The 22,029-nt window shown below is 41.0% G+C and overlaps 1 protein-coding gene and 1 long non-coding RNA gene across 5 annotated transcripts in view; one reads left to right on the forward strand and one right to left on the reverse strand.

Moving 5' to 3' along the window:
• The window catches only part of SRPK2 (SRSF protein kinase 2), a 152,797-nt gene extending 136,271 nt beyond the window's left edge, over positions 1 to 16,526 (reverse strand). For 3 of the 4 annotated variants that reach the window (XM_061467394.1, XM_061467393.1, XM_061467389.1), the window contains exons 1-2: positions 16,388 to 16,526; positions 16,204 to 16,288 (exon numbers count right to left, since the gene is read on the reverse strand). In XM_061467394.1, the coding sequence (XP_061323378.1) occupies positions 16,204 to 16,288; positions 16,388 to 16,403 (101 nt within the window). In that variant the 5' untranslated portion in view covers positions 16,404 to 16,526. Of the gene's footprint in view, positions 1 to 16,203; positions 16,289 to 16,387 lie in introns of those variants that run through there. The other variant, XM_061467391.1, reaches the window with a different exon arrangement.
• Positions 16,527 to 17,067: 541 nt separating this feature from the next.
• On the forward strand, positions 17,068 to 20,987 carry LOC133276523 (uncharacterized). The gene is made up of 2 exons (XR_009745902.1): positions 17,068 to 17,366; positions 17,912 to 20,987. It is a non-coding gene; the product is annotated as an uncharacterized LOC133276523 (long non-coding RNA).
• Positions 20,988 to 22,029: the final 1,042 nt, after the last annotated feature.

The raw sequence follows: 22,029 nt of genomic DNA on the forward strand, positions 1-22,029 counted from the left end.
ATACACTGGGCATGGACTACCCCTTTGGCTACTCTGGGTCAGGTCTCCTGTCTCTGCTTCCTCACAGCTTCTTGTGCCCTCCTCGCTGGCAGAGCATGAGGGCCTGAGAAGTGCTTGATCAGGGTAAGCATTACTCAGCAACAACTAAAACACTGGTGTGTTATTAGCTTTGTTCTCAGACTAAAGCTGAAACACAGCACTGCACCAGCTACTAGGAAGGAGAAAAGTAACTGCTACAGCTGAACCCAGGACAGCCAACAACATCAACCTCACAGACTTCCCAGTAGTGGGCCAGAAGGCTGATGACTGGCCATATCCCTCCCTGCCAAATGAAACCATCCACCTTAGAAGGGTGGGCAAAGCACAGAGAAGGAGCAGCTACTACCAAGTTTGTTTATTTATCATTTTGATCATATGCAATTTGAAACAAATACTAGGAGCATTAACTCAACTATCAATAATTACGCGGTTGGACCATTAAGACTTGCACCAGACTAACTGCATATTCTTGACTCTGCAAACACTGATCATTCCTTCTGTTTCTAATAAACTTTTGAATGTAACAAATTCAAGCAACCTATCTGAAACTGGATGCAATAAAGTGGTAATAAAAGACTAAGATGTGGAAGGAGAGTGGGTACAGATGGATCCACTAGTAGCTATTGAGCCCGAGGTCCAATCTGCAGGGTGAGGATCATGCTGCAAACATGGGAGATAAGCAGTGAAGAACTTCAGGCTGAGAAAGCATACAGCTCCCATAGTCACTGGATTCCCTTCCTCCCAGCCTCCATAAAGAAATAGCAAGAATTAATTTATTATCCTCTAAATAAGACCAACAATGTGTTACTAGGAAGGGAAACAGCAAACAACTTTATACATATACACAGAAACATGGTCTCTTTACCTCACTAAGTACCAGTTTCCAATCTTCTCAGACTTATTCAAGCATTTTGGGTGTTTGCTAACACCAACTGGAGTGCATACACATTTGTTCCCCACCAGTGAAAAAATACACTACTTTCCCTTTTCTGCTAAAGCGATGTTCCCTTTACTCAGCCTCTGCCCTGTCTTCTGCTTCCTTTCTTCAAATACTCCCCACCATATTTGTCGTGGTTTAAACCCAGTCAGGTAACTCGTTCGCTCACTTCCCCCCCTTTCTTGCCCTCCCCCTGCTCTCAGAGGGACGGAGAGGAGAATCAAAAGAATGCAACTCCCACGGGTTGAGATAAGAACAGTTTAGTAACTAAGGTATAACACAAATCACTACTGCTACCACCAATGATAATAATGATAAAGGAAATAACAAGGGAACAGAATACAACACCTCACCACCCACTGACCGATAACTCGCCCCCCAAGCCCGACCAAGCACCGACCGATACCTCCTCCAACCCTGCAGTCTCCCAGCCCTTCCGGCTAACTCCCAGTTACATCCTGGGCATGACGTGCTGTGGTATGGAATACCTCTTTGGTCAGTTTGGGTCAGGTGTCCTGTCTCTGCTTCCTCCTGGCTTCCCCTCCTCCCTGGCAGAGCATGAGGCTCACAAAGTCCTTGGCCAAACCAAAACATCTCTATCAGCTCTGTTCCCGAGCTGAAAGTCAAAACACTGCACTGCACCAGCTACCAAGGAGGAGAAACATGACTGCTACTGCTGAACCCAGGACAATATTAATGTATATCTGCTTAGATAAGGAAATGTCATTATATGCTCACACACTTTTCATTGCAATATTCTAGGTATGTTTATCAGCAGCAAATCTGGGCTTCGCTGCTTTCCATTGCTGCTCATAAAAGCAGAAATTACATTCTATTCTGAGAAATGGGGTGAAGATGCTTTTAATTCTTGATAAAGTTTTAATTCCACATTATCTGGTAATTCAGTTTGAAGGAAAAGTATATCATTATAGAACAGACACAAGGCAGCTTGGTTGTTTTTATTTCACTTGCTTATAACATTGTCATGCTTTGATAAGAATACCATAAGAAGCAAACCTATGAAGAAAGGCAATATTATTAGGCAAAGAAGTGAAAGGGGAACAATTTTTCTATTTCATTGTTTGCAGCCTCTCCTGAAACACTAAGAGATTACACCCTTCATCCCTGTTATTAGACTATTACCTTTGTAGAGTGTTACAAGACTTTATGCACTGAGCTTAAACGGCATTTAAAGATTCACAAGTTAAGTTTCTTACGTAAAGGCAATTTTCTACCTATATGCACATACATATTCATTATTTATTAGCTAAATCGATCTAAAGTATGGTATACATATGAAGTACATATGAAGTAGAGCGTACACATTTTCTCAAAAATAAAATATTGGCAGAGTTGACACGGAATCAGCTGGGGAGGGAAAAAACTTATTAAGGATACAAACATGGAAAAACAAAGTATTTTTCTTATCACTGCAATGTTATCTTCAAACATCTCCTTTATTACCAATGTAAAATTCATGGTGTCAAACCTGAAATTTTGCTGTGGAACAAAATCTGAGAGAAGGCTCTGAAAAACAGACTCTGAGCATTAGCTATCAACTCATCTTCCTGCTGGAGATTGCTGCAAAGCTAAATAGTTGCTAAATCAAACATGCCAGCACCTGGTGCGCCACACTTCAGAGTTTAACATACTAATTTAAACCATGTGCAGTTTCAATTCAACTTAATACTTCAGGCTGTGAACTGTAATTAGGACAGAGCTGGCACACATTCAATTCCATTGCCTATTGCCCTTAAAACCATTCTGAATAAACTAACAGGACAAGCAAGTTCTCTGCATTTTCTCCATCACATCCTAATAGAACAACTCTGAAAGGTCCCATTTGTTCTGGATTATGTTTTTTTAAGTATTTGCTAACTCTTGCACTGTTAGCATTATTGTTATCATAATTAATTACGTATTTGTTTGGATTTAAGAGAGACACTGTTAACATAAATAATGCCACCTTCTGATTTAAAAGCTCAGTCACATTCTTCTGCTTAAAAGTATGTCCTCCAGAAACATAAAGTGAGATTTCCTTCCCCACTTCTTAAAGATATCACAAAGTGATTTTTAGCTATCTGTGAATCTCACAAATAAACTGGAAAGATAATTTTTTGCTGCCAAATAACTCTCCAGTGTTAAACATGAAATGGCTTTCTTTTACCTTTTTCATAGTTTTATTTTTAAGGTGACTTTACTGCTTGACATAATTATCTAAAATGGTGATTGAATGTTTTAAAGTGGGAAAAGAATAGAGCATTGCAAATACATTCGTCTACTTACACTTTATCTCAAGTTTTTGTAATGCTACAATTAGGACAAGATATAGCACCCTGTGAGACAGAAACTAGCAAGAATTTTGGAAACACAAAATTAGATCAAAAATGAGCACTTTAAAAGAATAACATCTTTATTCCCAAGGTAAATCTTCTCATTACACAAAACTCATTTTTCTGACTTCAGAAATAAACATCAGAGAATCAGTTCTCAATAATCAGAACAGCAGAAATAATTTTCTACACCGTGTTTCCTATACAATATGCAGAAAGTTTGACAGCTTTGTTGCAACATTTTTAGGTAACTAATCAATTCTGAATACTTGTTTTGGACAACTGGTGAAAACCAGGTTTTGTCTATTGAATAAATAGTTTTAACCTAGTTTCTATATCTTGGATTTACCAAACAACTTGGATTAGCAGTGAGAATGCAATACTTTGAAATAACTGATCCATACTAAAGACCAAAGTAGTTATCTAGCAGGTATCTGGTGATCTAAAACATAGTGGTAGCCTCAGCCTAATTCTTTATAGCTCTGTCTCACAGTTACAGTCAACTTGAGATTCACACATTGTTTTTTCACATCCAGCCTCTCAAGAGCCTTGACTGGCTGGTATGCCCAGATTATGTCTGCCCACAACAGCAAGAAGAGCTCATCACAGAGTTCCCTGTTCCCAGGACTGTCTGTTCCTGATTAAAGAGTGACTCTATAAAATGCACAGTGCTGGAAGCAACTACCAGAACTGCTGTGCATCACCTCAACACTGCTGACACAATCCAAGATTTACAAGTTGCTATAGAGCAAGACACAACCCAAGACTTACAAAGTTGCTCCCACATTTCTGGGAGAAAAAAATATGAAAATCTCTAATTGACATTAAAAACAGAGAAGCAATGTTCTAATAGCATTTGAATAGAATTCTGTTAAATGTCTAGGACCAGCACCATGGTTTTGGACACCAACATGTGCTGGAAAACTAAGTTACTAATATATTGTTGTATATAAAGCATGTATACCGACATATACAAAGCAGGTCACCCCAAGCAACAGACTACCTTAAAGGAAAAAAAAAAAATATATAAAGTTGCTCTTTTTTCTTTTCAGATACTGTTACCTGTAAAGAGGATTCCTGTTCTTTTGGGCTAGAACTGGTAATAGTACTGTGAAGCTCCTGGTCTTTCCCAAGTTTCCCTGACACTGCTAAAATGTTAAAATATTCACCTGGGAACAGATTCTGGCAACAGGGACCTGTCATACTGTGCCTTGACACACAAGAAAAGGGAACTTGAAGTTTAAGTCTTTGATCTCCTCAAGGCTCCATCTTTCATAGAAATGCTGAATTGTGACTGCTGTGTTAAAAAGCAAAACCATTTAATCACCCAAACAGCCTCATTCTGACCAAATTACCAAGTGTTTGTTTTGTAACTCAGAGTTACTTGGCTCCAGTCAAGCAGGATGCTGATACCTGTGTACTAGTGAAACTTGATAACAACGCTTCCCTTTTAATCACTTGTCATTCAACTCCATCAGTCTGTTGGTCTTGATTATTCCACAGAAGAGATATAAAGTTACTGGCCATCCCTTACACACCAAAGCCTACCATGACCTATAATCCCATGACTGACACTTGCACACAGCAGGTTGAAATAATAAGCTTGAAATTCCTCAAGCATCTAACTCTTATTTCACAGGTGAATGAATTATTGAGCTACTACATAAGCACGCAACTGAAACTTTAAAACAAAGTTAGCTGTTCACAACAACAGAGGAAATAACCTAAATTCTTAGACTGACGACTTTAAAACCCAGGCTCATTTTGGCATCAAACGCAGACCTGCAGATGGCATCAGCATCTACCGGTAAAGCAGCATTTCAGGCACACCCATTCCTTCAGCATTCTGCTCTCCTTGGCATGTTTCCCCACCCCTCCGCCATTACCTTATTGTGCTTGGGTTTATGAAAGCTCCTCTCAAACACACACCTCTACGGATTCACTCAGATTTAGTAGCTAACTCCAATTTCAGAGCTCCATCCTGAGCCAGGTACAGGAGTGCCACAAGCTGTTATCACCTAAGCCCTCTCTGGATCTAGGCTCACAAATACTGTCAGGCTTACACATACTATCGGATGTTGCAAGTGATCTACTGAGGTGGCCTTAAAAATCTAACAGCTGCCACAGTAACTTAAATCAAATACATATCTACACCAGTATTACTGCACTCAGTGACAGAAACATGCTTAGAGATGACTATACAAATGGATCACTCTATATTAGGGCAAACTTACATGACAGAGCTTCAGCAAACACTGGCTTGAAAAGCCAAATTGCAGTAGTATACTTAAGAACTACCAGTGGTCCACTCATACTTCTTAAGCCCATCTATAATTTGGCCTCTGCAACATACTGCAAAGCCACATTCTGCTATTTGTACTGCATAAAAAGAAGTGTCTTGTTTTCTTACATTAAAGTCATTCTTTGGATACCACTGTTTTGTAATGGAAAAATGGCAAGTTAATCATTCTTCCCTTTCTATACCAGTAATGATTTTTCAGGCATGTCAAAATGCTCCTTAACTACCTTTACATAACTAAAAAGTACTAGTCATAAGTGAAGCTGTCCAATATCCCTAATCACCTTTACTCCCTCCTTCACGTATCTTCTAGTTCTACATCATCTTTTCTGAGATGTTAAGAGTGAACCATGTAAGATGAGCAAAAATATATTAAAATTTATACAGAAGCACAATTTATTTTAAAACATTTTATAATTAGCTTTCTAACATTAAAATAGCCATTTATAAAACCTGGTTTAAAAAATGTTGTCTTGTTAGGTACCTTACTTAACTACAGCCTTAGCTGCACTTGACTGGCATTCTTTTAATGACTTCCTACTTGGATTTTAATAACTTATGCCTTATTATTTTCTAGAATTCAGTGTTCTACTGTTTTGTTTCCACAGGATACATAAACTCAAGCTGCCCAACTGATCCTCACCAAAGGTGGTCAGTGATCTCTGGGTACTCCAGATTCTGGAAGGTGTAAGAAGTAAAACTAGTTGCCTTAGCACACTTCTGCAGTCCCACACAGCACAACAGCGTGGGTCCATCTCACTTAACTGCCCACAGCTCAGCAGGGCAAACCACAGGGGAAGCCCAACCTTCAAAAGGCCCTGGAAAGGAATTCAGGGTTATATTTTCCTAAGCACTCTGGAAGAGGAGGAGTTGTCCTGCTTCACCAACTGTACCTTGTCTCTAAGACACAGATTAATCATGTATTTTTAACCCTTGCAGCAACTTTTCAGGCAACCAGTCACAGAAATAGCACTTCATCACACCCCACTCCAGGCTCCATGCAACTACCGAAGAACCTCTTCTATAATGATCTTATACAAACATATGTGTCTCACTCTATTAAGAAGGAATAATGACACATACAGGCAAGCAACAGCAGGAGGGCAGTGAGTGGGACACAAGCACATTAAAACAGAAATTACTGGGGTGAGAGGGAAAATTAGAAGAAACAGATCAATGCAAAGGAAGAAAGAGATGTCACAAGAGAATTTTCTTAAGAACCATGAATACAAGAGCACTATAATTTTAGTACAGCTTGAATATTAGTAAAAAGTTGTTTCTAATATCAGAATTTAAGATACAGATACTGTACCTAGGCAGCTCTGACCTTTATTGCTGCAACAAGAACAACAGAGATATTCATTTTTTTCCTCAGGGATAGGAAAATGTAATTGACCTCTAACTATGGAATTCTCCCATTTTAGAAAACTGCAAACTAAGCATTGACAATAGCTCAAGGCAACTGAAGCCCTTGATTCTTTTAATCTCCTGCATTCAAAGTATTGATTTTTAATTGACTAACTTCACTTGAGGAAAAAAACAGTAAGGCATTAATACTGTCAAGAAGCATTATTTCATCAGTCTATTCTGTGGTTTGCCCTTAACAAACAAGTTCAAAATAAGATTACTTTAGCATTAACACTCAAAGCAAGATTTCTTCAGCGAAACACTCAGACACAAACACTCTTCCTAGCAGAACATTACTTCATTATGCAAGACCTTGATATAAAAGTCAAGGTCTCCCAGCTGCTTCGCTGGACAAAACCAGAATACGTGGTATCTAGATATATGCACTGTTTTAATCATAGGATTTCTAAACATATAGGCTAAATTAATAACAGTACACGTGTAACAAATAAAAAGTTACTACTTTTACAGAGGTTCACTTTGAAACTTAGCCCATGTTTTTCATCCAAAAAGCTTGTTCATAATGCCTTCTGTTAAATACAGAAAGTTACATCTATGGTTATCTTAGGCTCAGATATAGACTGCTGCAATCTGCTCTGTAATGTGCTTTATTACAGGGAGGTATAGGAGGAAGACTACTACCAAAGCTCTGCCAACTTTAAGTAGAACCATCCCTCTTACAATGCACTGTAACTGTTAACTCACTAGGAAAAACAGAAAGCAAGGTTATCAGTATATGAAAGCTGAGACCAACAGTATTTTTTAAGACAAGAATATTGGGAATTGCAGAAACAGATAGACAATTTATGTCCATTTAAATACTAATGAAAGCTTTTTTAAATCTTTTCTTTAAAAACAACCTAGCAAAATAGGGCTCATTCCAAATTCCCCAAAGGCAATTAGTACATAATTAATTATTATTAAAATACAGGCTACATTACCAGTTAAGAGCTGGGCAACAACTGTTACAAAAGGAGTAATCAGTGAGAAAAGGGAAGGATTATGAATACAACTGCTATATAGTTGTGTTTTCATTTTTAACAGTCCTATCCCTTTCCTCTGTAGAGAGCTGAGGTCACTTTATTTGCTTTCGTTAGACATTGGTTAACTTTTGGTGCTATCCTTGCAAATCTTTCCTAGTTCTCTGCAAAAGCTTAAAAACTAAACATTAGCTTCTCTGACATTCTTCACTAAACAATGCCAAGAACAAAATGAAAGGGAAAAAAAAAATCCCTACATCAAAAATCCCACCAACAATCTCACACGCATTACAATTGAGAACAGCTCCAAGACTACCTCAGACTCAGCGATCATGGTCATTCTCATACAGGAAGCCCCAGAAGCATACCTGTAGCCTTTGATGGGTGAACAAAATCCAATCAGCAAATACCCAAGGGCACAAGAACTACCTGATAGTATCTACTTTTAAGAAAAAAAACTTAGTTGTCACAATACAAAATTATTATTTTGTCCAAGCATAACAAACACACTTGAAGCACTGAAACACTTCTCTAGTTTTCTGTACACTAACTTTTTTGGCCTTTCTTATCTATACCTAGACCCAGGCTTCCTTCAAACAAGGATTAACATATTTAACTTATTTATACACACATATTTATACACAATCATGCATATAGGTGTTTGTGTGCATAGTAGCAAATCTAGTAGCATTTTCTCATGAGAAAACAGGAAGAGGAAGCTAGATAAGGTTACTATCAAAAGCTCATTGTCTTATGCAATCACAGCCAGAGACCAAATGAAAATGGTTTTCAGTATAGATTTACTCTTTTATTACAGACACTAGGAAGACAAACAGATCAGCAAGCAGTGAAACCACTCAAAGTACAGGTATGCCTACAAGAAGCATATGCAGTTTCCATTACTGCCTTACAGTTCACTAGTTAATGCAGTAATTGCTCACCTCTGCCATTAGCTTTCTTGGTGAAAAGATGACAATCCTTAAAGATCAAAATCTCAAAAAACACGAACAGGATTTAAAAATAAGACTTCAAATACAAAATCCTTGTCTTTTAGGAGTAAATAAATGTCTTGTGCCTGTTTCTCAACAGGATCAGCAGTTCTCCTCTAAATGAATAAAAGGAGACTTTAATACAATACAGTGTTCTGATTGAATGTTTTTATTGTCCCACATTTCAAATTCTTACTGGAACATTTAGCTCAGCTAGACACATTCATTTCTATCACTCTTACTACTCCAGAAAATGTTTGGGACTGACCACAAACTCTGAGAAGATTCATGCTGCAAGGCAGCAACCAAAAAGGTGAATATTTAGCATAGCCATGACAAGAACAGGCTTCTCCCCAGGTTTGACTTTTTCCCTATGTCTGGATAATCTATGGCCATCAGAAAGGACTGCATGCATGGCTTCCAATCTTTTTTTCACACTAAGCCACTGAAATAATCACAATGGTATTTAGGACACCATCAAGAAGCCAAGTAATAAAGGAATTCTTTCCTTCATGTTAATGTGTGGGAATCCAGCAAAGTTATCCAAAACAAAAATGAATTTGATTTGGTCCAGTCTTTACCAAACCAAATTATAGTTGTTGTACAAGCTGGCGTTTTTATTTATTCAGTTACAGAATGTCAAATTGTAGTTAAAAAAAAAAGTTGACAGCTCCTACAGTTTGCCATCATCTTGCAAACAAAGGGAAGAGATGGATGGATGCTTATATTTTGAAATCCTGTCCACAAAATTTATTACCATCCTACTCCATGATTACAGTAAACAAGAGTTAAAAAAATAAAAATGCACTGCAGAACAAGTGGCCTGATCTTCATGAATTATTACACCCCGACAGCTCACCTCACTATGATCTCAAACACAAAATGTAGTCATTTTCCCTCCCCCACAAAGGCACTCCTGTTTAACATAACCCTGACAAACCGGTTTATCTTCCTTAATAAAACAACCGTTATACTAAAACCAGGGTTATTTCATCAAATAAAATTATTACAAAAGAAATTCAGGTCCCAGGATGGCATCTTTATTCATTGCCTGTTCAAAATCTGACATAACCCAGAAGCCTGGTGCAGACTAGGATGTGCATGGCTGCAGACCAGCCCTGCTGACAGGGACCCGGGCATCCTGGTGGACAATAAAACTGAACACGAGTCAGCTGAACTTCATCACAGCAATGAAGGCAAAGCCAACCTTGGCTACATCCACAGGGACCTTACTAACAAGAGATTGAGATGTAATCATCCCACTCTAGTCAGCACTTCTCGAGTCATACATGGAATACCATGTCCACTTCTGGTCCCCACAACTGAAAAAATACATGGACATACTGGAGAAGGTCCAAAGGGGGGCCATGAAGATGATCAAAGGGCTGGAGAACCCTTTGAGGAAAGACTGAAAAAGTTAAGCTTCTTCTCCCTGCAGAAGAAGAGGCTCAGGGGGGACCTCACAGTGTTCCAATACTTAAAGAGTGGCTACAAAGAGGATTAGTCTCTCTTTTCACTAGGAGCCACACAGAAAGGACAAGGGGTAATAGGTATAAGTTGCACTGGGAGGTTTCATCTTGATATAATAAAGAATTTCACAGTGAGAACAACTAATCCCTGGAGATTTTCAAGATGCGGCTGGACAAGGTGCTAGACAACCTCATCCAGGTTCCCCTTGCCATGAAAGACTGAGCCAGAGGATCTTTCAAGATCACTTCCAACTTCTGTTCTATGAAAAAGGCACAAACTTTTGACAAATTTGTATGATCACATAATTCTTTGATAACAGATGCTCTGACACCTACATTACAGTAACTACTTTCATTACACAAATCTGCAAGTAGACCTCTGCAGAATATCAGAAATTCTGGAGCCATTCCCATTTCTGAAATTAAGTTTAATAGAGCTGCAGGATGTTTTCTTACTACATGACACAGAGCTCAGAACATGTCCTGGGTTCAGCAGTAGCAGTCATGTTTCTCCTCCTTGGTAGCTGGTGTAGTGCAGTGTTTTGACTTTCAGCTCGGGAACAGAGCTGATAGCGATGTTTTGGTTTGGCCAAGGACTTTGTGAGCCTCATGCTCTGCCAGGGAGGAGGGGAAGCTGGGAGGAAGCAGAGACAGGACACCTGACCCAAACTGACCAAAGAGCTATTCCATACCACAGCACGTCATGCCCAGGATGTAACTGGGAGTTAGCCGGAAGGGCTGGGAGACTGCAGGGTTGGAGGAGGTATCGGTCGGAGCTTGGTCGGGCTTGGGGGGCGAGTTATCGGTCAGTGGGTGGTGAGGTGTTGTATTCTGTTCCCTTGTTATTTCCTTTATCATTGTTATTATTGGTGGTAGCAATAGTGATTTGTGTTATACCTTAGTTACTAAACTGTTCTTATCTCAACCCGTGGGAGTTGCATTCTTTTCGATTCTCCTCTCCGTCCCTCCGGGAGCAGGGGGAGGGCAAGAAAGGGGGGGAAGTGAGCGAACGAATTACCTGACTGGGTTTAAACCACGACAGAAGAAAAAGGTGAACACGCTTAGTAATAAACATCCTACTTTACACTGAAGTTTACTCTAGATTCAATTACATCCCTCTCCTAGGTTCAGCAGTAGCAGTTATGTTTCTCCTCCTTGGTAGCTGGTGCAGCAGGTAGCTGTTCGGCCTAGGAACAGAGCTGATAACAATGATGTTTTGGTTTGGCCAAGGACTTTGTGAGCCTCATGCTCTGCCAGGGAGGAGGGGAAGCCAGGAGCAAGCAGAGATAGGACACCTGACCTAGACTGACCAAAGAGGTATTCCATACCACAGCACATCATGCCCAGGAGGTAACTGAGAGTTACCCGGAAGGGCTGGGGACTGCGGGGTTGGACGAGGTATCAGTCAGTGCTTGGTCAGGCTGGGGGGGGGGGGGGGGGGCGAGTTATCAGTTGGCTGGTGGTGAGGTGTTGTATTCTCTTCCCTTGTCATTTCCCTTATCATTATTATTATTGGTGGTAGCAGCAGTGATTTGTGTTATACCTTAGTTACTGGACTGTTCTTATCTCAACCCGTGGGAGTTGCACTCTTTTCGATTCTCCTCTCCCTCCCTCCGGGAGGAGGAGGAGGGCAAAAAGGGGGGGGGGAGTGGGTGAACGAGCTGTCTGGCTAGGGTTTAAACCACCACAATCCCAGTCTTAGATATGTGTTTAATTATCACATTACAAAAGTGAGTATCAACTGACACAAATATTCAAGATCAAACATGTAACACCACCTTCTTTACATTCCTGTAATCTCGATATATGCGATTATTTACTACTTTACAAAACACCTATTAGTATTATATCTATACAACTAAAATCAGCCCTGAAGTATAGGTAGATTAATGAAATACTAAAATTTGACAGAAACTGGAAGATAAAGCTCCGATTAAAATATTCTAAGCAAGAAGACAAAAGGCTATTAAGAAAGAAGGCAAGAGCAGCAATTCACATCAACATCACATTTTGAGTACATACTCCTAACATCACTGAGTGGACTTCCCAAGCCAATTCACCCTAAGATATACAGTCACTCTAGGATATCCACATGCTGTGGCATCACACCAAAGGTGGTCAAAAGTCCATTCCACACATTTTACATATGCACACTTCCACCCTCATGCTCTCACACTTGGAAAAAAGCTAGTGAAGAAATCTGGGGAGGATTTGCTAAACTTCCACAAGCAGAAAATAAATGAAGCTAATGAAAGCTGGACTTTTATATAGTGCACTATAACACTGTGCACTATTCTCCTCAAAGACTTACTGAATGACACTGAAAAACACCGTGGGACAGAAGCACTGACAAAGCAAGCAGGGAATTCTTTTCAGACATTTAAGATTCCACAGTAATGTCATATATCCAAAACTTTCATAACTGTACAATATCTATGGGTTCAATAAGTCAGTCATCTGGAAGTGCACAGTATGGAAATCTGGCTCTTCCTCTATTATCTACCATATATACTTTTTCACCACTATAAAGCAATACCACATGGCCTCTCACCTGAAGTACTGCTTAAAGACAAAAGGAAAAACCCTACTCCACAAGAAAACAGAATTTTGAAAAGTTGATCTTGATACCTGGATTTATGCTTTTGTATTTAAGTTTTCAACACAATCCTCTCTCCATACATCCACACATCATCACCTGGATTTTTTTTACATACAAAACCTCTCTCAGTGCAAATCTCCATTTAAGGAGAAATAACTCACAGAAGACCTGAATTAACCATTTTGATTAATCTTTTCTCCAACTCAAAAAATACATAAGCAGTATGTACACAGCACATGCAAATCCATCTATTATAACCAAAATCAAGTGCTGTTATCTTAACTGTTAACTAGTGATATGTTATTCTTTTTCAGAAGCTTGGATGGCTGCATTCAAAGTAAAATCATACCAAGTAGATTTTATTATTTCATGCAATTTTAGATGTAGTCTTGATTCAAGACAAAGTGCTTTCTCTTCAGAACACAAGCCACTTAACTTCTGCTTTCTTATTTTTCCACCCTATTGTATGGATTCACCTCCACCACTTCTCATCGATTTAAGAGGTCAATACTGAGCAGTTACAGGACCAGCTCACAGCCTTCTACAGCAATTAAGGTCATAATGGACAAAAAGCTATTCAGTGTTAAAGAGCACTGTAATCTTTTCTTCTTCTTGTGTCATCATCTTAATACTCTTCAAACAAAAGCCTTCAAGTAAGCTACAATGTGATATAACTCTCCTACCCAATTCCAGAAGAGGAATCCTGCAGTTCCTTTAAAGCACATTGTTACCAGCAACAATGGAAGTTGTTCCATAAAGCTATGACCCAGGAGAGGACAGTCTTCCTAAGAACCACAGTTTAAAAAAAAAAAAAAAACACAGCTTTGGATTCAAAACTAAGTTACAATTTTCACATAGTGAACAAATCCACTACAGGGAACTTACAGTATAGAATGTCCACCCCTCCAACAGACATTTTCATCTTCAGCTACTGTGCATTTGATGTGCATCAGAGAAACTGTATGCCTCTAACACACTAGTATATCCTGAAGCAGTTGAATTTAAAGCAAGGCTAGGAACAGGACAAAATGGATACTTTTGCCGAGATTGTCTTCTGAAATAATGTCTAATGCTGGCTTTAATTCGGGGGCCTAAACTATTTAGCCACACACAAGGAGACTTAAAAAGCCTGAAAATGGTCTCTCTTTCAGAAAGCAGCACAAAACAGATTAGGAGGTCTCCATAAAAGTGGTTTGAAGAGAAAAGAAAACACAAGTTCCAGAAAAGAAATGATGGCTCTGTTGTCTACCACAGCAAAACCTCTGTTTCCCGAGGCAACTGAACAGATTGGACCATTGCATCTGGAAATGCCGACTCAGTATGGCAAATGTCCAGCTACTGACTGTGCACCCTGACTTAACAGGAGCCAGTTTCTTCAGCAAACACAAAGAGAGTACCATTTCTGCGCTTGCTAGGTGTCTGTGAAAGCAAATTTTTGACAAACTCTTTCAGCAAGACATGCCAAGGCAGCCCTACTAAGAAGTGTTTTAAACAGTATCATCTAAGTAGAACAGAAGTTTATTAATAACCTTGTGGTTAAGTCTTAACTGAAAGCGGCATGAACAGTTCTGAACCCAGAGTTACACTAAAATTTAATCTATTTCTGCTTTCAAAGTGGTAGAACAAACCCATGTAAGGTTACAAACTGACTTTCCAGAAGAGTTTGGAAACAGGGGTCCCATGTTTCCAACCACACCACATATCTTACACATAAAAGCTTGTTTCCATCGAAATAGCTCCAAATTCATGTAACTGAAATCATAACACAGCTTTCATACAACACTGGAGGAAATAACAGAACAGGATGTGAACACAAGTTAGTTGTCAAAGCCTGACAACCACTACACCAGCATTTCATCTCACGTTATTTTTACCCATCTCAAAGGGAAAAAAAAGCCCATTTGTTATAACTAAAAAAATACCAAAAAAAAAACCCAATAACATACCAACAAACAAATCAAACCTCGAGGATCAGGGATGCATTAGCATTTCTTTCTATAAAAATCAGAAAGAAGATGATCTTCCCCTTGAATCATTTGCCATAGCACACAGCAACATCTTTACCCCATCACATACATATCTATTCATCATAAACCACTTCCCAGTTCTGCATACTGGCCAACTAGGTGGAAAGGGGGATGAGGAACATCAGGCTGTATGTTCCCTGTCAGAACAAAGCAGGTAGATATAATTACCAAAGAACAAAAGCAAAGACAAGAGACTATTGGTGACTTAATGAGTCACCAATAAAGTCTCACTGAACAAAATACAGTAAGAGTTAGGGAGGGAAGCACACAACACTACTAGGAGAAAAAAGAAAAATAGGGAGGAGTCCAAGGTCACATTAGCCTACGGAAGAGCAGTTAAAGCAAGAACACTAGAGATGGGAGAATGTTCCTACATGGTTCAGTGGAAACAGGTGCTATGCAAATGAGAAAAGATGAAATGGCAAGAACATGAAAAGCTAGCAGAGAAGGTGGGGGGAGCAGACCACGATTTCTGACCGTTTCTGCAAGACCAGAGACTTAAACAACAGCCCAAAAAAATATTTTTATGTGCCAGCAGTTATCGGCACTGCTGGCAGCTAGGCACATCTGGGCACAGGGAATAAACTGCCGGTACCGAGCAGGTGGCAGCGAGCAGGATGGGTGTATCAGACAGAAAGAGAACAGGACTAACAACAGATGGGACAACGCCGCCAGAAAGAACGCTCGTAACAGAGAGCACAAGGAGGGAAAGAAGACCACGAAGATAGGGGGAACTGGAGGATGACTCAAAAGGGACTTGAGGGCTGTGAAGCCCGAGTCAGTGCGGATCCCCAATGAACAGGGGCTTCTGGAGACTAAGGGGAAGCCCCGCCGAAGGAGGCTGAGCCCGGGGCCACCGCTGGGAACGATCTCCGGTGGGAACCGGCGGCATCCCCACCCCCCCTGTGGCGGGCCCGGCCCCGGCGCGGTGCGGGCAGGGAGGGTGCTCTGCTCTGGTCTCCCCCGTCTGTCCCGGCGGGCGCGGGGGAACTCCCGCGTGAAACCAAAGTACCAGGGCCGGGCCGCCGGACTGCCCGGGCGGCCGCTACGTGGGGCGCGAGGGAACCGTGAGGGAAGAGCAGAGAGCGGCGGTGTCCCGGCGGGCCGGGGGTCCCCGTACTCACTTTTTGTGGGACGGTGGGTGCTTGTCCCTCCTGCCGGCCGCCGCGGACTGCTTGGGCCGCCGCCTGCGGGCCTGCAGCGCCAGCACTGCCGGGGATAAGAGAACAAACCGGAGCCGGCGTGAGTGGTGGCGGCGGCCACGCAGCCCCCCCGCTCCCTCCCCGCCGCCCGGGCACAGCGCGGTACCTTTGCGCGAGCTCATCGCCCCGCGCCGTACGCTGCTCGGCGGGCGCCGTTCCCCGGCTGACCCGGGCCCACTCCCGGCCCCGCTGCCACCAGCCGCGCCCGCACGCCGGGCACCGGCCGGCAGCACCGGCACCCCCGCCCCGCCGCACTGCGCAGGCGCGGACCGGCCGGCGGGGCAGCAGCCGGAAAGGCGGGGGCGGGGCGGCGGCAGGTGGCGGAGAGCGGCGCGGGGAAACGCACCTGAGGTACGGCCCGAGCCCGCCCCTTCAGCGCCCGGCGGAGGGGAGGCAGGGCGGGCCTGTTTCACTGCTCCCCATCGGCTGCCGCCGGGGCGGGCTGTGCCGGGTCGTCGAACTAACTCGAGTTAGTTTTGACAAGTTCTGGGTCATAGTGGGAGTAGCAAAGAGATCACCCTGCGGCTGCGCCATGCTGGGAGCTGTGAGAAGGGGGAAAGAGGTGGCTGTCCGCCTGTCTGGCAGCAGCTGGGGCGAGATCAGCTTTAGCTTGTCGCGAGACCTGTCTGGGGTTAGATGCCAGAACCAATGAACCTCATGACACAAATACAGGGAAATCAGATTTCCTTAATGCTGATTCTAAGTTACTTGGTTGTCATGATGAACCACTCTTGGCAGTTGTCTTTTTCCTGCCAGCGAAGTCTTGTTGCCCATGATAAAGAAACTCTCACTTCTTGAGTGTGCTGTGCACAGCATGGCTCAGTTTTTGACAGCATTATGATTGAAATTTTGTGTCGTCTATAACAACACCCAGTGCAGAAGATGAGAAGATGATCTGAGCCATATCAAACACTCCAGTATGAGTGTGAAGCTTGTGTAACTTACCTTCACTTAGGATTGGAATTCAGAGACATAGTAACTGAAAAATAACGGGACAGTCATTAAATTTTGAGCAGAACTGCCTCCCTGCATGGCAAGATGGAAGAATCTATAAGGATGAAGATCTAAAAGCAGCTGTAGTCAAGGTATTACAAGAGTGAAGGGAACTAGCAGTAATCGCTGGTCTTAAGTAATTGGATTATTGAGATCTCAATTAGACAGAAAATGGAATCCCTAGTTACGGTTAGCTCATCTTAGGAGTGGGAGAGGAACATAAAGATAAAGCTAGAGAACACAAAATGGAGGTACCACAATACCTAATACTTCGTTGTCTGCCTAGAGAGCCTAATGTACAGAAAACAATTGGACCATAAAGTTCCTAAACTGCAGCTCTCACAAGGCACCAAGAGCTGTATTTCTGAATCAAACATTTTGTGTCCCATTCTCCATCATAAAAGAGCACAGCAAAAAAAAACATTTCCAGTATAAACTGCTGGGGTAAGGTACAGTGTTGGTGTATTACCTGTCTCCCTTGTTGTGGTTAGTCTTTTAGTGATAACTCAGTGTGATAGGTCAGACAACAGAACACTGTATTGAAATTTTGAAGCCTTTCTGCTAAGAAAGTTTAGGTGCCTGAAATCTAATAATAGTTGAATATTTAAAAGATTATATATTTACCCTTTGTTTCCAGGCTAATCTTAACTTCATTGGTTAAGCTGTGCTCCTGCATGGATACTTGTGCTTGGACAAAAAACAGTAGAGACAAGCAGCTAATGATGGAGAAAATGGTGAGACTGCTTTTTTCTTTGTCAGGGCAGTGCTGGCTTAAAGTCACCTTGTAGCTATCACTGTAGAGCAGAAACCATATCAGGGTCCAATCATCTTTTCAGCTACTCACGTGCAATTCTGTTAACTTCAACAGGAGGTTTATATGTAGAACTGATTGGACAACTGGGTCTTAAGATTAATACAGTGAGCTTTGCTTACATCAACAGGATTATAAATTCACCAGATCTGGAGTCAGGAAGGAATTTCCCTCACAAACATAATGTCATCAACATAATCACAGCAAGGGAACAATCTGTTAGTGCACAGAGAAGGAATTATGTTGGGACCAGGTGGGTGTATCTACACAGTCACTTTCTTTCAGTTCTAACGGACACATATTTGGGGACTGTAATCTTCCTGGGTTTTCTTCCCCACCCCAATCCCAAGGAGCCACTCAGAGGACGGTCATGCAGAAGGGCAAAAAAATCACTGACACTCTATGTTAGAGGATTACTATGTGCAGTTAACTAACTGGTGAGTAAATTAAGGTCAGTAGAAGTATTTCAGAAAAGAATAACCAAAAAAACACCTTATTTTTCGGATTGTTTTGAGTGCAGCTCTCTTCCTAAAGAGACACTTATAAATAGGACGTGAAAAAAATTACAGAAATAAGAAGACTGTTAGGAATTGATCCACCCTGGATTACGTTTGAATCCACTCAGTGAAATTCTCCATCTTTATTTCTATATGTCTGATTGTATGTAACTTCACTTTTTTCAAAAATAACTGATGAATCAAGAGAGAAGACTAAATAGCAAAAGAAGGCATTTGTAAAATCTGTGTACAAAATAAAGCACAGTGGACTGGGTCAGAATGTATCTGCTTCTGGCTGTCTCACTTTGAACATAATATGGGAACAGGTGTCTGTTTTATTACAAGGATTACCACAGAGCTCACTCACTCTGAGGAAGGGCACTATAAGATTTAAGTGATATGACCTACACAGAAAGGAAGAACAACAGCAGAATTGGGTGATCTTAGGTGCAAACGACAGGGGAGGAGAAGGGGAAAATAGCAAATTATGAAATTATATTTTTACCTGTTTGTAATATAGTTTGGACCAGTTACCTGACACCCCACAGATGTTAGGTTTGTTTCCTTTTCACCTAGCTTTGAAATATCCCACACAAGAGGACATTTTAGCTTTTCAGGTGTGAATGGAATACATTTGTACAGAATAAAAAGTTACCTAGCAGCTATCCTGTAAACATGGTATTATCATCCTTCTGAGAATAATTCCAAATTCTTGCTTCAGCAGAGGGATGTTGGAAGCTTCTGCCCTGGTTTCTGTACCAGTTCCTTTCAGCACTGCTTTTCCCACTCTGTGGTGGCATGCTCTCTGAACTGTACTTTCTCAGAAATCAGGATATGAGCCAACTTCATGCTGCTCTTGCACAGAATGGAACAAACGAGAAATAACACATAAGGCAGAGGAAGGAAAAAAAATAAACAAAACCAGTGGGTGGTGGAAAAAGGAAAAAGAACAATGTAGTGAAAGGAAATTCCCAATTAAAGGCCAGTTCTCATTAATATGCAAGTCCAGCCTTCTCGTCTTCTCGCCTTTCATGGTTGTCTCTTGTTCCTTCAGTTCCCACCCCCATTCCACATTTCTTGAAGTGTGATACATTTGTGTAGGCACACAAACAATGTGTCTGTCCTTCTCTTGATCACTTAAAGAATTTTCTGGCTACCAGTGTGGTTTTTTTTTCTCCCTCTAGTACATAAACAAAGCAAAGAGGACAATTCTCAGCTTGCTTTTGAGCAACACAGACAACAAATTTACAGAGAGGAAGTATTGAGCAACAGTAACTAATAAGCTGGGTTTGCTTTTAACATCAGGACTGTTGGCTCATCACTGCTTAAGTATAATCAGTTAACATTAACTGGAGCAATGCACACGTTAAAGAAAAAAAAAATGAACTTGTTTCCTCAGTAGTGTAACGAGAAAAAAAAAATAGCAGGAAACATGAGATTTCCAGGATAAAACAGTTCAGAAATTCCTGAATTTAGATTCCTGGCTCATTCACTGTTTCACTTGTGCTCCTCCTAAAGCAAATTACATGACTCACCTGACTCATTTTCTTCATCTATAAAATGGCACAGTGTATGCCAGCTGCAGAGGGTTAACATCAGTAGAGAATTCTTGTTTATCAAGTTAATTGGTATTACTAATAAAACAAGAAATATAGAAAGGACAAAGCAGGCCAGTTTAACACTAATTCAAGATGAAATTAAAGACTTACCTATGCCCAGAAATAGCTGCATCAACCCAGATATGTATTGTACATTATCTAAAATAGGGCATGAACTGGCATGACTTAACTCAGATTTGAAATAGGATTAAAACACTGTGCAATATGTTTATGATAAAATTTCTTCTGGTGTTGAAGTACCCAGATTTCCAGAATGACTTGTTCTAGCTATCCCAGTTACTTCCAGCAGGCTCCCAAACATTCAGGTAAAATTCCTCCAGTTTCCTAGGTCTTTGTCTTCAATTTTTGAAATTTCTCCTGTTTCCCAGCTCTTTACTCAGCTTTCCCTTCTCATCTCAACCTTCCTCCTCTCTCTGTTCCAATCTATTACCCCTTTTTCCCCCTGTATTTAATTGGATGGTTTCTTCCTTCATGCTGATTAAAGGTCAGCAAGGGAAAAGAGGATCACTGAAAGATTAGTGGCTGCTCTCAGTTTTCTGATCAAACACAACACAAGCAATTACAGGGAAAGTTCTTCAGCAGTGATAACACAACATAAGCAATTACAGGGAAACTTGTTCAGCAGTGATGCAGTGGTGGTTTGGACTCATGCCTACTATTCCTCATGCGTACCACATTCTCTCTGAATGGCAGCTCTGCAGTCTGGTCATGCATGTGAGAGATTTATGTTACGTGATTGTGGAATATTTTGAGACTTAAGTATTAAATTCTCACATGTCTTTATCCAGGATGTGCAAAATGCTGGTTTATAGTTTCAAAATTTGGCCAAGTTTGAGAAGATTTTCAAAGAGATTGCAAAGGCACATCTTTGATATTAAAGCCTCTTTCTATGAAGTCTTAGCTTCCTACTCCAAGGTAGGGATTGCCAACCAGTGAGATGAGAATCCATTATAAATCACATGCAGGGCTTATCCAGTTTCCTTTTCTCTTGGCTTGGACTACACAAATAATAGTCACAATGAAAACAACAAGAGACCAACTGTAAAATCAAGTTTAATCTAAGAGGAAGCAACTGACTTATTTTCTCTTGAAGCATAAAGCTTCTTTCTTCTCCATAACCTCCCCTGTACTTTTCACTTGATAGATCTTTTCACAGCCTTCAGAAAAATCAAACACCAGCTGACTAGTAGGATGGTACTATGTTATGTCAGTAGTGCCCCAGATGTCCTTTCTTCACACATTCTTCAGTGTGACATTGCTACAACACCCTCACCAACACCTTTCTGAGAAATTAACAGCCATTACCCTGCAGCATCTCAGTGTTGCTTTACAAACTTTCAGATCAGGATGCTTTCTGAAAAAAAACTTCTGTTAGGGAAATGGGCAGTAAAGAAGCACTGGCCAAAATGGTTTGTTTGGGTATAGTTCAAGAACTTCATCTTGACAGCAGAGTGTATCCTGGTTTATAGCAAGCAAGCATTTGGTAAAGGATGGCTCAGGGACACAGGCAACATGCATTAGCAGCTACACTTACCAATACACTGTTGTTTACCATTAAGGCACAGAGCAGTGCCACTTTTGTTTAGTCTTGGCTAGCTGCTGGGTATGAGAAACTACTGTGCAAGAGGGGCATTTCCAACAAGTGCGTCAGGATTCTTTTAATACGATCAAAACAACCGTCTTTAGGAAGTATAAATGAATTCATTACTCAACATGGAATATTTCACCTCATATAATTAAAATCATACAAAGTTAACATTAACTGGATGTTACAAAGTGAAATGTCAGCCAGCTTCAATAGTCTTAGGCATTACTAGCCTGGTTTGTA

This window comes from Pezoporus flaviventris, unplaced genomic scaffold (assembly GCF_033815535.1).
Source record: "Pezoporus flaviventris isolate CSIRO_AGI_PZ_B2104156 unplaced genomic scaffold, CSIRO_AGI_Pfla_v1 ptg000045l, whole genome shotgun sequence".
NCBI lineage: Eukaryota > Metazoa > Chordata > Aves > Psittaciformes > Psittacidae > Pezoporus > Pezoporus flaviventris.